The sequence below is a fragment of the Oreochromis niloticus genome, linkage group LG3, assembly GCF_001858045.2.
Source record: "Oreochromis niloticus isolate F11D_XX linkage group LG3, O_niloticus_UMD_NMBU, whole genome shotgun sequence".
Classification (NCBI taxonomy): domain Eukaryota; kingdom Metazoa; phylum Chordata; class Actinopteri; order Cichliformes; family Cichlidae; genus Oreochromis; species Oreochromis niloticus.
In genome coordinates, this window is record NC_031967.2 from 52,122,603 (window position 1) to 52,139,572 (window position 16,970).

Sequence of the window (16,970 nt, forward strand, 5' to 3'; positions counted from 1 at the left end):
ATCAGTCTTACTGGGGTTAGCTAGTAAAAGTCACACCAGCAGGGGCACTAAATAACGCCTGATTATCTTTTCCGGACACAATTTGTAGTTGCACCAGAATCCGCCGGAAACGCACCCTGCGCTGTAGTGTGTGGATGTGTTCTGCGTCAAAACACAGCTGAGAAAACAAACAAACATGTTTTACTGGATGAAGAGCGGCAACAGCGGCGGCTCCGAACCGGTCGACAGCGTCGGTAACATGTCCAAGAGCGACATACTGAGAGGAATCGTCACCGAGAAAATGAGCACAGCCGCCCGGGAGATCTTAGCGGTGGTGGAGAGGACTGTAGCCGACTACGAGGAGGAGGCTGCGGGCTTCAGGCGAGAGATCGGCCGTCAGAGGAGACTGCTGGAGCTCCTGCAGCCTAACGTCTCTCTGGAGAAAAGAGGTGAGCGGAAAAATAAAACGAGAGATAATGTCGCTGCTCGCAGCCACAAAAAGCTTAATTGTAAATTTAGAATTTGCCGAACTTCGTTTAAAAATCGCTAATTTTACGTTTACAAGCTGTCAAACATACAGATGTCTAATTACAATAAAGTGTTAATGGAGGGAAAATAATATTAGCGTTATTTGCAATTCGGCATGCATCTCTGTCAACTTAAGTGTAGAGAAGAGCAGATGATTCAAATATGTTTTGTGTTATTCATAAAAGGATATACTTCTGGTTGACACTGGGATTTTTTTCTTTTTGTTTTTTTTCCCTCTATGTGTGTGTTTTTTTTTTTTGTTTGTTTGTTTGTTTTTTTGTTTTTTTTGTTTTTTTTTAAATCAAATACATATATGTACTACCTATTTTCCTGACACATCCATCTATGAATCTCTCCCTTCTCCGCTCATTCATGAACTAGACCTTGAGGTGTATAAAGCCTCTGCTTGAGGTAGAACCTTCAGCCTGGAGTGGTTATTCCATTTTTTTTTTTTGTGCCATGACCTCAGATTTTGAGGGACTAAGTTGAATTTCTGCTGCTTAAGACTGCTCCAGTGAGATGGAGGTCGCCAACAGAAAACATCTGAGACCACCCAACTAAACTCCTCTTGAGCGTGCCATCTGACTTATTGCTTTGTATTATCCATGCTCTCACTGCTGTTATACAGACTCTTAAAAGCATGTGGCAACAGGCCATATAACCTATAACCACGCCCTTCTTCTCCCAGGATATCCCACTGAGCATAATGTAGTTATCCTTGAGAGCATGAGAATCTGGTCTAATTCTTATCCCAGATTGTCATTCTCTGTTTTGTTTTGTTTTGTTGGAATCTACAGTTAATGTTTTCTTAGTGGTTTACAGAATAAAAACAGTGATCAACAGGAAGGAGCGTCTTCAGAGCTGCAGTCAAACACCACAGTCACACAAAAGCTGATATGTTGATCAAATGTTCTTTCATTTTGACCAAAAAACACAAAGTCCTACAGCCTGATGTGGAGAGGCATGAGGTGGAAGTCGTGCCTGAGGACAGAGAGGAGCAACAGCACAAGCAACAGACAGGTATGTCTGAACAGTCTTACCATTAATTGTTTTTCTTTTGGGGGGGGTCGGGGGGTAGTTCAAAGCTTTTATAAAGAATATTGCAAAATGACACAGGTGCTTGGCACCCCATAACATAGGTAACCCCATATATAGGTATATATCCAGAATACAACCAGTTGGCAACCAGATGAGTTGCGCTTAGCACAGACTGATTAAGATTGATTGCAACATGTTGGCAGTCTGTACATGTTTATAAATTAGCCTCGAGTTATTTGCAAACCATCACCAATTTGTCACCAGCAGTCAGTCAAAAGTCAGCCTGACTGTTTAGAAACAATTTGCCTCCTACTGTGTGTCAATAAGGAGGTTCAAAGTTACATTTTTGTCACCATGGCCTCATCCAGTCAGAATGCAAAGAAAATTGCTATCAATTAGTTGCCGTATATCTTGGTTTACTTCACTGTAATCAGTGGTAACTTAAAGGAAGACACACATGGACTGCTAAACTCTGAAAGCAAAAACAAGTCATTTAAGTTAATGAATTTAAGACATTAATGTAAAATAAAGATTTAAACTCAGAACTACAAATCAAATTCATCTCAGCTGCCGCCCCATGTGGGAGTGAAAAGAGGGCGTGAAAGTGAGTGCAGTGCTTATATAATGTGCGCCAGGCGAGTTCAATTAAGTTACTGGTTTCCAGTGGCCAAATTATTACTAAAGCAAACTGACTGAACCACACGTACTGTGTCTTTATCATCATATGATCAAAATTAAAACCATAACAAAAAGTGACTTCTAATGTATCCAGGTGTGGAGGAAACTGAGAGCCTGGGCCTGCTTTGGTATGACGACATTGATGATGATGAAGAGGAGCAGGAGTTGGTGCAACCAACAAGTTCCCGACAAAAACGAGAAGATCTAAAGGACCCAGATTATAAAATACCATCAAGGTTAGAAACAACACCATTTTAAGAAACAACACACTGTAGAGGTTTGTGATATGGCCAACAATATGTGGACGGTCCCCAAGTTTATTTGCATTTGCTTTAATATAGTCTTTTATGGCAGCGGTCCCCAACCTTTTGCGCCACGGACCGGTTTATGCCCGACAATATTTTCACGGACCGGCCTTTAAGGTGTAGTGGATAAATACAACAAAATAAAACTAGTACCGGTACCGAAAAAAAGAAGATTTATTCATAACACACGTGAAAGGACCCAGGAAAACCGAGTTAACGATAAAAACGATAACAGAATAACACTGAAAACCGATAAAAACCCTGAAAACCATACATTTCACACCTGAGCCTCAACTCTCGCGGCCCGGTACCAAACGACTAACGGACCGATACCGGTCCGAGGCCCGGGGGTTGGGGACCGCTGTTTTATGGCACTGACTTAGTTCCTGCATTTTTGCCCAGAATTCCGACTGTCAGGAAGAAGCCCGGCAGACCTCGCATCAGTGACACAAAGAACCATATAGATCTCAGAGTCCGTATCCTGGAGGACTCTCACACCAATGTGCTCTCTAAGACGGGTATGAAATGAAATGTTAATCATTAAGGTTTTGTATTTGTCTGTTATGTGGTACAGTGTTAGTCGTGCTATTAATACCATTTTTTTCTTTGTTCCTAAATCGAAGCATTTTCCAATGCTTACAAAAATATTTATTTACATGATTTATCATAAGAAATAGTCAAAGACTGGCCAACTAATCACTTGAACTAATGAATACTAGGGCAAGGTTTGGTTTTACTAACTGCCCAAGGACTATTGATCTTATGATAAATCTCTTCTGTTCCAGTATTCAAGAAGTTCCCAGCACAGGACCTGAAGTGCCCTCTTGGTCTACAGGAAGCTGACTTCCTGGACTTGTTGAAGTCCACCTTTCCTCAGCTGGCAGATGATGAACCTTTTGACTTGTTCACAACGGACAGAAGCCGGAGGCTCCAGCCCCTAAAAGTGAAGACTGTGACTCCAGAGGAGATCCACAGGTTTACTGGAAACTCTGCCCTTTACATCCGCCTCAAGGTAGACGCTGTACCTGTTTGTGCTGCTTTTGCCTCTGACATTGGTACGATTTTGATAATTTTGCCTCTTTATACCACAATAGCAGATTTAAAATGTAACAATCATGATGTGATTTAAATGTACACTTTAAGATTTTACAAAAATGTTAAAGACATTTTAGCTATTTTACTCTCAGTTAACACAAGTAGTGATAATAATTTGGAAATGAACTCTTGCAGACTAGTGAGGAGGAAGAGAAAGAGTTTCCTCCTTCACCAACAAATGATGACTGTCCATCCAGCGATGCCGACGTAACAAAAAACAACGAAGCCGAACTCCAGTCAAGGTAAAAATAAAAACGGGTATAAGAATTTGTATGCTCTTGATTGACCGATGATATCAAACACAAGACTCTAGAATGTTGATGTAAATCTAGAGGCTGGATTGTGATAATTCAATGAAAAACATGAAATTTAAAAATTATTGGGGGAAAAAATTCTGATCTAACAAATACCAAACCCACAATTCTGTGGTTCAAGTCCTCTAATGGATGAGTTTGCTGTTTTTAGTTATTGCAAGTCGACGAAACCTATGGCATATATGTACAGATGCTCAGTACTTAAAACTTAACTTTAACCTTTTTGTTCCACAGCAGCCCTGTTCAGCATACAGACAGTCCCAGTGTGGACATTTTGGCCAGCAGCTCAACGTCACAAAAGCAAGACCTGCAAACAGATGAAGAGGCCCGTGAGAGAGAAGTGGACAGCAAAGATGAACACAAGGCCTTGGCTGTAGGTAAAAACTTTAAACCTGTTTCTGAGCGCCAGGTGACAAAAAAGATGAAGAAACAAGTGCGCAAAAGTGACATGAAAGAGATAGAGAAGAGTAAAATAGCCTGTAAAGTGTGTGGAGTGTGGTACTTGAACCTGGGCAGCTTGATCAAACACACCTGGAGTCACCTGGAGGAGCCGCAGGGTGGTTGTGGAGTTTGTGGAGAGCAGTTTGAATCTGTGGATGAGTTGAAGAGGCATATCAGAATTCACCAGAAAACTCACGACTGCTCATATTGTGGAAAGTCTTTCTTCACCATCGTCGGTCTTAACAGCCACGTCTCTCTGCACACAGGAGACAGGCCATTCAAATGTAAGATTTGCAGCAAAACCTTTGCTTACATGTCTGGTCTGAATGCTCACCATTGGGTCCACGTGGAAGAGAAACCACACAAATGTGACATTTGTCCAAAATCCTTTGGTTTGAAGGCGCAGCTCCAAGCTCACAGCAAGATACACACCAGCAAAGACAGATACGTCTGCAATATCTGTGGAAAGTCTGTGTGCGACCTTCGATCTTTGACCCGCCACAAGTTCACTCACTCTGGAGAGCGGCCGTATGGCTGCCAAATCTGCGGGAAGCGTTTCAAACTTTCCGGCAACTTGAAGTCCCACGAGAAGATCCACATGGCCAGGGAGCGACCTTTCCTCTGCCACGTCTGCTGCAAATCCTTCCTGTCAAACTGCAGCCTGATGACTCACATGAAGACGCACAGCAGCGAGAGGCCGCACGTCTGCGGCGTGTGCAGCAAAGGCTTCGTGTCCAACGGCGAACTCAAGGTTCACATGCGAGTGCACACTGGCGAGGCGCCGTACGGCTGTTCCGAGTGCGGCCGTTTCTTCAAACGCAAGACTCACCTGACCAACCACATCAGGAGCCACTTGGGCATCAAACGGTTTGTGTGTGCGATCTGTGGGAAGGCGTGCTCTCGCCAGGAACACCTGACGGTCCACATGAGGACCCACAACGGAGAGAGACCGTACCAGTGCACCATCTGCGAAAAAGCCTTCACCCAGAGCCACTGTCTGAAAACGCACATGAAGAGCCACCAGGTGGAGGAAAACTCTGTCCCCAGTCCATCCACAACCTAAACGGCACTGAAAACAACAACTTCTTTTTGATCATAATATACTTACAGTTGCAGTTTGGTTTTTTACATCTGAGAACTTTTTTATTTCATTTTTTAAAATTGGAAAAAGTGTTGTGGATTTTTCTTCTTTTTATTATATTTTTGTGCTAAAACACGTGGTTCTTAGATCCTTTTGTAACTTACAGCAAACATGTAGTCTGGTGATCAACAGTTCTACTAAATTGTTATTTGTTTGGGCATCAAGACCCAAGTTACCGACCTACTTATAAAATAAAAATTAAAAAATCACAAAGTTCTGAAAAGAATTTGGTACAGTAAAATGTTAGTCGTGTAAACCAGTCTGCTTTAAATAAAAAGGGGGAAAAACCTACCTATTTGAATTCTTGGTTTGTTTCTTTTCTCTTTTAACACATTAATACTGATAATCAGAAATCTTAAAATTAGTTTAGTATGATTTTGGCCATCTTAAAAGTCTTTGGCTACTTTTTTAAAGTTGCGTTGAGTTTTAATCTTGTTTCCTAATTGTGTTTCAGGGTGAACTTTGTATTAATCAAATTGTTTTAAAAGTGAGCTAATATCAAGCCAACAACCATTGTAAACAGATGTTCCCAGATTTCTTCTTAGAAACCACAAATATTCTCCGCAGTTGCTTTAGAGGAAAATGCAGCTTGGAGTGTTGAAATGGCAATGTACTCAGAGACGGGGGTTTGAAAGTAGCCAGTCCCAGAGCGTTATTCATCTCTCCTAATTGCATCTCCAGCAGATGCAGTCCAGCGTTCCCACATCATAGGTGTAGCTATCTCGAGTGTTTTTCATTTTGTTCTTCCTAAAATCCTGCATCCCCAGAGATATATTCAGGGTTTAAACCATAAAAATAATTTATAGGCAATTTTGTTTCACCACATCCAAAATTCAAGGTTTTTCAAAATTTACGGGTGCTCTTGGACCGTAACCTCCCATTAATTTCAGGGCTCAACTGTACATTAGCACACACTTTAGATCAGCATACAACCGTAAAAGTGGGCAGTCGGAATAACGTAAACCAGTAAAAAGCTTAAAAAAAATAAAAAAATATCTGCTGTCACCCAGAACTCCTCAGTATTCATAAAGTGTCTGTCACCACAGCAGCCCTAACAGCAGCCCTAACAGCATTAACTGTTGCAGTGGTTGTATCTACTGGGGCAGTAAGTGGAGGTGCTTTCAACCACGACAAGTCTCAAAATCATTTATGTTTGTGAGCTACAGTTTGACTGTAGATGTTCCTTACCACTAAAACTATTGGCTAATCTAATAAAACCGGCCTGCTGTCATGGGGAAAATATAAAATATTTGCTATAAAGTACTTATTTGTTCTGAGATGTCAGAAAAAAATAGTTGAAAATCCGTCTGAGAGATGGGGGGTGGGTGGATCGGCAAAAAAAATATCAGTGGTATCGATCCCAAAGCTGGTATTGTCATCTGATTGTTAATAGTGTGACAGCATCAGTGCTTTACTTTGTTTCTGTCCTATAAGTTCAGTAAGTTGCTTCCATTTCATCAGAAAGTAGACATGTCTGTGTAAACACAACTCCTCTCATGCAGGCACACATTGCTCCGCCCCCTCCTGCCTGCTCTGCTATGGTTAGTTGTCTGGTTACGTGACTCAGCTTCACTGAGCAGAGTCATGCAGCCTGCAGTGAGTGAGGAAGAGGAGCGACATGTAGAGCTGCTTAACAGCTGTAAGCGTGCTGGGAGGAAACTCTCTACTGTGACAACACCAGCAACTTGTATGAAGACATGAAAGAACAGGAAAAAGACAAAGGTTTGTCCTGGGTGTTGTGCCAAAAAGTGATTGCCTGTATTTAAACTGCTAAAAATAATTTGTTGACCTATAATGTTTGAAATATATGTTTAATGTAATTCTCATTAATGATATCAAATCATCTTGAGTCACAAACAACATTCCTGTCACAAGGGAGAAGCTCCAGTCAGTTTATTGGCAAAGTGACTTTTATATATCTTTCATTTATTTTGTTATTTGTCATTTCTTTGACAAAAAAAATGGCTTTTTTATGAGTGAAGTGGCCAAGAGAGCAGCAGTGCAACAAATATAACAATAGTTTTTATAAAGATATTTTAAGTGGAGAGTCATAAAGAGTCATTAAGATACCTTAATAAAGGGTCATTTTGAAATTTTTAATATAACCCTTTTGTAAATCCTGTTCACTGAAGTCTACCTACCAATATAATTAAAGGCTTTACACATAAAAAGCACACAGAAACACTGGACATCAGTTTTTGGCACAAGCATCGAAGACATGAGGAAGGAAATCTCTCTGGCGTACACAAACCTCCAGGACGGTAACAGCCTCAGTCCTTCCAGAGAGGCCAGAATAACCAGGCAGCTCATATAGTGCTGAAAGTAATGTTTCAGTCATGATTCATGTTGAAGTGTTATTGGTCATTCTAGTCTGGTCACATATTATTATGATCATACATTTAAATAATATATTCATCCCACCGAATTGTGTTAATTTTGTTTAATTATTGTATTGGATGCGTCAAAGCTTGAAGGTGTGTTTTGTTGTGTTCATTATTGTAGAAAATAAAAATGGTTTAGTGGCAATTAAAATGAGTCAGAACTTGATTCACCTCGTAAATCCTGACACATCTCCTCTACATACACTCTTTAATTTTATTTTATTTTATTTTATTTTTGGAAGCAGAAAAACTGGTACTGCCACTGAAAGTCTGCAGATGGCAGCAGAAACTTCCAACCTGCAATAATAAACTAGGGGAAAAAAAGAATGAACTTTGTTTCTCTGCAGACCGAAAACAAACAAACCAAAAAACCCCGAAAAACATTAAATAAAAAATAAAAACACTTGCGTATGCAACAAAAACATAATTAACCAGAGATAAAGCAGGAGCGGAGAGGTCAGCAAAAGAGTTAACTTAAAGAAACAAAAGAACATCTCCAAACAGAAACAACAATCCAGGTTTATAAAACTTAGAAATCCAGAAGCTTCTCTAAAGTTAGGAGCTGAAAAAGAATAATTTTGGGGGCATTTATGTCGTATTCTGTGTCATTTTACACAGTTTGTATAAAAACGGACCAATACTTCATTTCTAAGCTTGTTTTAAACCTTTAACCCTGCAATTATATGTATACAAAACTACATTGTACTGCTATTGTTTTTAGCACAAATAGCCTAAAATATCACATTAGTTACAGACATCAGTCATACAAATAAAAAAAAAAAGACACTGGATGATCGCTTTTATTTTCTTTGGCTCTCAGGGTTCTTGTGAAGTGGTTGCAATTAAAATTCGTACCTTGAATACAGAGGCCATGGTATTAAGCAAGAGAAAGATAAGACTCAGAGTTGCTGCCTCAAGTTGAAGAGTTCAAGTACCTCAGGGGTTTTGTGTGCGAGTGAGGGAGCGGAGGACTGACTCTGTGATGTCTGCAGCGATGTGGAAGACCTAGCGCAAACTGAAAGTAGAATGAAATCTTGATGTCAAGTAGCGGGAATAAGTAGGACTCTAAACTGTACAATGGTGTTTTGATTCTGCGTTCTGCAGTGTTCTTATATTTAAAAAACTCCCATAAATCACTTCGAGGGATCAAACCTTGCCTCTCTTCCCTCCATAACAGACACTTACATCACCCGCTCCATCTGCAAAGCCACCAGCAGTGTGGAAGACCCCACACACCCCTCACACACACCCTTCACCCTGCAGCCTTCTGGCAAGAGGCACCGGAGCATTCGGCCCTCACTGCCAGACTGCGAAACAGTTTCTTCCCCCAGGCCTTCAGACTCGTGAACACTCAGTGACTGGACTGACACACACACACACACACACACCTTCATACATGTCACTACCAAACACTTATCTGCAGTATCACACACACACACACATGCAGACCTTCAGACACCAAGTTACTTTTTTCACAACACTCAGTATTTTGCACATTTCCATTGCACTGTCTTGTCTTGTTTTTTTTGCAATTTCTGCACATTGGACTTTATGTAGTCCTGTGTTGATTGTCTGTTACATGTCATATGTAGCACCAGGGTCTCAGAGGAACGTGTATCGTTTCACTCTGTACTGTACATGGTTGAAAGGACAATAAAAGCCACTTGACTTCAAATAAGAACCAGAAATATCTGACTGACAGAAAATTCTCTTAGTTCCCTAGGACTGGTGGTGCTGCTGGATTTCGTTTAGGTTTGTGGTTTGTGTAGCTCTACCGTTGTTTTCTACAGTCAATGAGCTCTACCAATAAAAGCAGTCACGTGTTGGATCACAGCACACAAGATCACAGTCAAACACTCATGCGCTGTCCATGGTCCTGAAATGATCACCGTGTCATATGAGTGTAATAAAAGCACTTTGATTTGGAGCTTTATAAATAAAACTGAACTGAATGCTTTTTCATGTGTTTTAAAAGCTTATCAACATAAATGCATTAACCAGACTGACGTCCACACAAGGGTTGTTTATTTTCAGGATAGTCCATGTTGTCATCCCTCTGCTCTGCTCTCTCTGTTCTGCAGCCATTTCTCTTTGTGATTGTCATGCTGGTATTCTCCATGTTTGTTCCTCATCTTTGAGTGGATGATGCTTCTTCCACGCAGCAATAACAAGCACCCTTTTTTTGATGTTTAATATCTGCATATTTAACAGTGAACTGCAAGTTGCAGACGTTAGAAAATCAGTTTGCATGCTTGATTTAAACAGTGTTGGGGTTCTTTTTTTTTTTAATTTAACGTATTACACTCTACTCATCATTATTTAATTACTCACTGGTGAGTGTAATTTGCTACAATACTCGTTACATTACTTTCTCGTTAGTCTATAGTTAACAATATAAACCTGCAGGCTATAGACCCACATACCAACACTTTCCTAATGAGGACACATATTTTTACTTTAGAGTCTACATGTGAACGCCAACAACACAAAGTAACTTTGTGAAGTGTTACACCCGATCTTTAAGTTCCGCCCAACATAAATATTCTTACATAACACATATTTTGCACCTTTAGAAAGGAACTTGAAATGCACATGCAAGAAGGTCACTCGCAAAAATCTGTACACACAATCCTCTCGCTGCACTCTCTTGGTAAATACAGAGAGTATTATTTTTATGCTAATGAAGGCTACTCGCCACAGAGGTACCATCGTTAGCTGGGGTTAGTTCATAGACTGCAGACTGTTTGGCCGTTTCTAAATATTCATGTTTGCGAGTCCGTAGTTGCGTTTTTGCTTGTCCGGACTTCGTAAATTCAAACGGGAGTCCAGACTTCCTGAGAATGCAGCGCGATCGTTCTTCAATTGGATCGGCAGTGTACGTGATGACATCACAGCTCCGGGGTTTTTACTGCCATCCCTCTTAATTTAACTGTGATTAATATTTGCAGTGGAAATTACACATGACATAAAAAAAAATTATACATGATGTAGTAGATTTCTTTAAGAAAAAAAAGATAATTTGAACTAATTTGAATTGAACAAATATTCAAAATATTATTAAAATAATCTGATCATTCTTGAAGCAGCCTTTAGGATCTCCACGCATTAACATGCTGTTTTTAGACTTGATGGATAGCATTAACAACCTGCTAGCTGCAAATAATAATGTGCAGTTCCACATTATTATTAACAGACAAAAAGAAAACGTATTACTGATACAGAAATAGTTTTCTATATGAGCTCACTGCAAAAAGTGCAGCATTACCTGATGTTCACCCTACTGTTCCTCATTTTATATTAAGATTTAAAAATCTAGTTGGTATTGGTATGGCGACTAACCTTCAGTAATAGTAATAAATCACACAGCAATAGTACATTCATGTAGTTGTAAAAAGCATTCTAATATATTAAGTATTCCAAAGTATTCAGAATACATTGCTCTCACTGAGTAGCTTAACAGAATACGTTACAAAAAACATTTTGGGGCATGTATTCTGTAATCTGTAGTGGAATACATTTGAAAAAGTAATCTTCCCAAAAATGAACATGAAGAGCCATTAGGTGGAAAAAAAAATGATGTCTCCAGTCCATCCACAACCTAAACGACACTGACAACTTCTTTTTGATCAGTTTTACACATAATGTACTTATAGTTGCAGTTTTTTACATCTGAGAACTTTGTATTTCTTTTTTTTTAATGGAAAAAAGTGTTTTTTCTTTTTATGACAATTTCTGTGCCAAAACACGTGATTCTCAGATCCTTTTGTGACTTACAGCTTTCACTTACTGAAGTCCAGGGACAAATGCTTGATTTAATTCAGCATTTTACCAGTTTTATTTAGTTTTTAGTCTATTTTTCATTTTTAAAAAGTGACTGTTGAGAACTTCTGTTCGTAAGACTGACCAACTTGCATATTTTATTATGAAATGCCATCTTGCTATCACCTTAGTGGTAGCAATGAAAAGCAGTTAAGTACTGATAATCAATCAGTCAAGGTGAAAATGCTGGCTTTCAAATAGCTTTCTGTTAATGCTTGTAATGAATAAAAGTTTTTCAGTTACAGCACTAACAAAAAATCCTCCAAACAAAACATTTTTGGGTTATTTGTAAACTTCAGGCCCACAGTTATCTGCAGTTTTTTGTGACCTTTTGAATGAATGTTAAACATGAACCATTGCAGCTTCATCAGTCTGTTAAAAAGCCTTGACCCTGGAACGCGAACCTTTTACCAGTCATGGAAAGCTTTATTAGATTTGTGTAAATTACTGTCAACAATAACTCTAATGAAACTTTGAAATTCTGAGTTCTTTCTTTAGATATAATTGCCGTCTTCGTGCTCCTCCTCTTCACTGAATAACCTTTTTTTATTTGTTCATACAAACCTCTGTTCCTGATGTTTGCAAAAAGGATGGGAAAATGACAGAATTCCATGACAGAATTTTATGTTCCAAATAAACAAAAGTGTGAAAAATCCCAAACATGTCCAGAGTCAGAATAGTCCAAAGAATCCTCTCTGACTTTGTGAGGTGAAAGTTTGGATTTGTTCCTGATGTTTCCAGTTTTTTCTTAGTTTGACTGTTCACATCCACAGCTCCGTTGTGTTTTAAGACAATCCATGATCTTCATTTAAACCTAATCCATCATGCTCAAACCTAACCCAGTAGATCTACAATGGCTAAACCTTATAGTAGTAGTAGTACAAGTACTAGTCTCAAAGTTATTTCCACTCTTTACACTTTTCACTCAGAAAAATGAGAAAATTCTTGTAATGAAAAAATAGGATTAGATAAGATTAAGATTAAATATTGTTACTGTCTCACAAACTGCCGTGAGACTGAGTTGGTTGGTCAGGGCAGATCCAGCATGTCTCGCTCGGCCAGAAGCTGCTGAGTTCGTGTGTGCACCAGCGTCAGGGCGTGGATGATGATGCGCAGGATGGGCGTGGCCTCCTGCTGGTTCTGCACACACACCAGCTGCAGAAAGTACTGTCTCTCGGGAAGCGCGAGGAAGACAAATTCTGCCGCCTGCCGAAGCACCCAGGGGTGGTGTGGGGCCAGCGCCACCTTGTAGGCATCCCTGAACGGATAATGGTATGTATGTTAGTCAATGTTCACTCTAAACATAAGAGTTTGAGTCTGGATACGTAAAAACAGGCTGGTGATGTTACCTGCTCAGCTCTCCCGGTGTTTTGTATTGTCCGTTTTCATCCGGTCCTTCAGCCAAACCCTCCAACATGAGCTTCAGCCAGAGGAGGGAACGGTGCAGCCGGAGCAGCGTCCTGCAGCCTGAGTCTGTGCGGTACGAGAAGTTAACCATATCCGCTTTCAGCTCCGCCTCCATCATGGATCTAACGGAATGATACGCCTCCAGAGAAAAAAAAATCCAAAAATGACAGTGTCACAGTGGGATTTTGTGAACTTTGACCTCACTGTTTCTTCAGGAATGTCTTTGTTACCATTTAAAAACATCAACAATAAACCAAAATGTAAAAAAAACAACAAAAAGAAAATTCACTTTTTTTTGGGCAGGTATACTACAACATGGTTTGTGTTAGATGAAAACTTTTTACACAATAATCCTCAAACTCACCCCTGCTTTCAATCCAAATGCTTCTGGGGTTTGTAGTCCAGCTGGTTTCCCATTAGCCTCTGCATTGTGTCTGAGTGACAGCTCTCGAATCAGCACAACCTTTTCTTGCACCTTCTGAGAGAAGAAACTCACCATCGGCCCAAGCGACTCCATGAACCTGAGGGTGAAAACACTGATGAGACCCTTCTGTGAAGATAACACGAGTGCTGTGAGAATCAGCTTTCACAGATTTTAGTTGTTTGGGTTTTTTTTAACTTTTTGTTTGTCCCTGCATCGCCATTTTTAATTTTGGACCTTAGTTTTATGTTAAATTAGTCAATCAAGAGCACACACCTAGCAAACATGCCCCTGTGGGACCACATTGGGTAGCTGTGGGTAAACTCTGGGGCTGTGTGGGTAAGACAACTCAACACTTGTCTAATGCGCCCACACTGGGCTTGCCCATAGAAAACACATGTGTTGAGTTAAAGCTAACATGTTTCGTCTGATTTATTTTTAAACCCAGAAATGTTACATTTATTAGCATAAAATCAGATAGATGGATGGATAGATACTGCCACAATGGTGGATGCTCACATGAAGCATGGCCAACGTTTTAAATGATGACATCAGCAAGAGTAGTTAGTGTGAGCCAAAAGCTCAAACTGCTCTAAAAACTTGTTTTCTGTACCTTGCGATGTTGTTGATGTCATAAAGTGTGGGATTTCCTTAAATGATCACGTGTGAGCCTAGAAGCCACACCTGCAATAAACTTTTCACGTTATATTGTGATATAGCTCTATTTTTATTTTGCTTCGGTGGCAGCTCTACGCTTCTGTACTAAAGGGCTCCACCAAGGCCTAAAGTAAAATAAAAAGGATAATTTTTTCAACTGTGAATCATGCAAAGTCAAAGAATAAGAGTAATAATACTGTCGGGCTGTTTGTGTACTTCAGCAGCTGGTCCCAGCTCTTCAGGTATGGCTCCAGCAGGATGTCATCGTCGTTTGCCAGGCTGGATTTCAGGTACAGCAGCAGATGCGAAGCCTGAAATGACTGGCCGGGGCACTCCTTTATGAGGGATAGGGCTCCATCTGGCTCCACCCACTGCTCAGGGGCCCACGGAGGCGCCGGCTAAAAGAGAGAAACTTTTTTTATTGAACAACATGAATTTTACTGTTATCATGATCATGTTAGTTTCTCTTTGTTTCTCTTCTTCATTTCTAGTCTCTTCATGATAGACTTTGCATTGGCTTTCGCATGTCCTTAGTTTTAATAATTTAATTAAAAAATATATTATTATGTATATTATTAAATAACATTCTAAACCTTTCTAGTTTAACTAAAACTATTAACCTTAGGTGAAGTATTCACTAATTTTATGTCCAAACGTTTTGTTGAAGAGATATTAATCAAAACTCTCCTATGGCAGGCTGTACTTTCCAGCAGTACCAGTTTGTACTTCATGATAGTGCAGTAAGTCATTGTTAGCTTTATTTCACCAGGTAGGTCTTGAAAAAACAGACATTCGTATTTATACAGGTGTTCTGGAAACACAAAACAAAAGTCCTCTAAGAAAAATTTGATTGGATCACTCAGAAGAGCTTTTTAAAGGTTTAGATTTTGTGTGAACATAACAGGTTTTTATTTATTGTGGGATTTACATGTATATAAGTGGGATTAATCTTACCTTCTGGTGGTAAAAACTCAAACATGGCTGCCAGGGGCTGCCACACTCCCGGGCTCCACCCTGGGCTGAAACAAACCTCTGGTTAGACAAATAAGATGCAAATCTGATCAGCTGTGACTTATAATAATTGTAGAGTTAATATATTAAATGATAGGATTTGGTAATAAAGTTGGTTAAAAAGAATAGCTGTTCAGTTGTACATTATTAACTTTACAATTTCTGGTAATGTAGTTTTGATTTTTGGGTTCATCATATGGTTATGAATGTATAATAAAAATATAAAAGTAGCTACTGCAGTACTTCCAAACTCTAAAAATCTAAAGTGCGTTATTGTTAAATGTTTTTTTTTTAAATTTTGGGACTCTTAGAGTAGCTCTGTGATTTATACTGGGCTTTTATACAGCCCGACTTACACGATGAGCTCACTTTCTTTTGACTTGCCAAGTTCTGGAAGCCTGCTGAGGGGCAGCTGATTTAGCTCCTGTCTCCCCAAGTCCACACTTACTTAGCTTACAGCTTACCTGTAGAATGTGTTATCATAACATAGCAGTTAGCTGGCTAACCTTAACTCACTTGCTAACATTGATGCTAAAAAATACTTTATGAAGCCTCCCTAATGTGATTATTTACTTTTTTTTTATGTGAAGAGGATTTTTTTCCTATAAAAAGTTAGCCAAGCAGGTGTTTATCAGATCAGTGATTCTGGCTGATATCAACAAACATTAGCTTACCTGATATTATTTGATACCAGATGTAGCACTTCGCTGACTAACCTTAGCTTGCTTGGTAATGCAAATGATACAAAAAAACCCCCCAAAACCAAACAAAACCAAACACAAACTATCTTGAGCCTCCCTAAAAGCTCACCTTCACCTGATTGGCCAACTTCTGGAAACCTCTTGAGGGGAAGCACCCAGTGCTTTGTAAACTTAAAAAAAAAAAGAGACTAGGAGTGAATTTTAGCGTCCCGAGGTTGAATTTATATACTTTTAACTCAATATTTGAAACTTTTACCATATAAAATGTATGGTCTTTTGTATATCTGTATCTAGTTATTTATCTATATATGACAGAATAAGCAGAATAGATCATCTTTAAGTGTCTTAAAACTACATGAGCAAATATACTCTGTTACAATCTATGGTAGAAAATAACTGAGAGTTGGAACCAAGAGTGACAATGGAAACTCACGCAGCCAGAAAGAGCTGACGAAGAGGAGCAGAGCCAACATGGCCGACAGCAGCAGGTAACGAAGCAGCAGCGTCCGTCTGAGGAAAACCATGGTGACCAAAACACACACACACACACACACACACACACACACACACTCAGCCAAACCACACAGATTTGCCTGGGCTCCTCACTGTTTTCTCACTCAAATTAAAACACGCACACATCATCTACCGTTACTTCATACCATGCTCTCTCTATCAGTCTCTCTCTTTGGCCGGGGTCAAAGGTTGCTCACTCCCACAGGTGTAAACACACGGGACAACCTTTGCTCCTGACCTTCTTTGTGTAGCAGCTTATCTGAGCCCGTTTTATCTTAACCACACGTCATCCCCACAGCTTTGCTGACTGAAACTCATGAAACCTGCACTGATCAGACAGAGACAGTTTTTATACACTGATTGGATCTTTTTGTAACAAAACAAACATCAACGCTGACCAGCTAATATTTGTGCTTCAGACTGTGTATCTTGAAAGCTACAGAGGAAGCTGGATGTCTCCTTTTGGCAAAATATGATGTCCATTGATGCAGACAGGAAGAGCTGAAGGAAGGGGGAATGTCTGTGTTCCTGGTGCAACACC

The 16,970-nt window shown here is 39.7% G+C and overlaps 2 protein-coding genes and 1 long non-coding RNA gene across 4 annotated transcripts; 1 reads left to right on the forward strand and 2 right to left on the reverse strand.

Annotated features, from left to right (window-relative positions):
* Nucleotides 1-79: 79 nt before the first annotated feature.
* Nucleotides 80-5,810, forward strand: LOC106098952 (zinc finger protein 436). 2 transcript variants are annotated; one of them, XM_013277167.3, is made up of 7 exons: nucleotides 80-428; nucleotides 1,447-1,527; nucleotides 2,318-2,459; nucleotides 2,931-3,046; nucleotides 3,314-3,540; nucleotides 3,759-3,865; nucleotides 4,172-5,810. In XM_013277167.3, exons 1-7 carry the CDS (start codon nucleotides 176-178, stop codon nucleotides 5,439-5,441), a joined length of 2,196 nt encoding a protein of 731 aa, XP_013132621.1. In that variant the 5' UTR covers nucleotides 80-175; the 3' UTR covers nucleotides 5,442-5,810. The 2 variants fall into 2 exon arrangements, with proteins under 2 accessions (XP_013132621.1, XP_013132622.1); XM_013277168.3 differs by having other exon boundaries at nucleotides 4,175-5,810.
* LOC112846444 (uncharacterized) lies at nucleotides 5,552-16,618 on the reverse strand. Its single transcript, XR_003219404.1, has 2 exons — nucleotides 16,453-16,618; nucleotides 5,552-9,288 (listed from the first exon to the last, which is right to left on the reverse strand). It is a non-coding gene; the product is annotated as an uncharacterized LOC112846444 (long non-coding RNA).
* On the reverse strand, nucleotides 12,247-16,483 carry LOC100697900 (ceramide-1-phosphate transfer protein). Its single transcript, XM_005459121.4, has 6 exons — nucleotides 16,350-16,483; nucleotides 15,159-15,223; nucleotides 14,421-14,602; nucleotides 13,491-13,647; nucleotides 13,069-13,265; nucleotides 12,247-12,977 (listed from the first exon to the last, which is right to left on the reverse strand). Exons 1-6 carry the CDS (start codon nucleotides 16,438-16,440, stop codon nucleotides 12,749-12,751), a joined length of 921 nt encoding a protein of 306 aa, XP_005459178.1. The 5' UTR covers nucleotides 16,441-16,483; the 3' UTR covers nucleotides 12,247-12,748.
* Nucleotides 16,619-16,970: the final 352 nt, after the last annotated feature.

What these genes read in the sequence shown, in the direction of transcription:
- LOC100697900 (XM_005459121.4), bottom strand. Translation starts at nt 16,440, where the DNA reads ATGGTTTTCCTCAGACGGACGCTGCTGCTTCGTTACCTGCTGCTGTCG. An exon ending in TGAGTTTTTACCACCAGAAG is followed by an intron (nt 14,603 to 15,158) that starts GTAAGATTAATC and finishes TCTCTCTTTTAG; the next exon opens with CCGGCGCCTCCGTGGGCCCC. An exon ending in ACACCGGGAGAGCTGAGCAG is followed by an intron (nt 12,978 to 13,068) that starts GTAACATCACCA and finishes TTATCCGTTCAG; the next exon opens with GGATGCCTACAAGGTGGCGC.
- LOC106098952 (XM_013277167.3), top strand. Translation starts at nt 176, where the DNA reads ATGTTTTACTGGATGAAGAGCGGCAACAGCGGCGGCTCCGAACCGGTC. An exon ending in CGTCTCTCTGGAGAAAAGAG is followed by an intron (nt 429 to 1,446) that starts GTGAGCGGAAAA and finishes AAAAACACAAAG; the next exon opens with TCCTACAGCCTGATGTGGAG. An exon ending in CAATGTGCTCTCTAAGACGG is followed by an intron (nt 3,047 to 3,313) that starts GTATGAAATGAA and finishes CTTCTGTTCCAG; the next exon opens with TATTCAAGAAGTTCCCAGCA.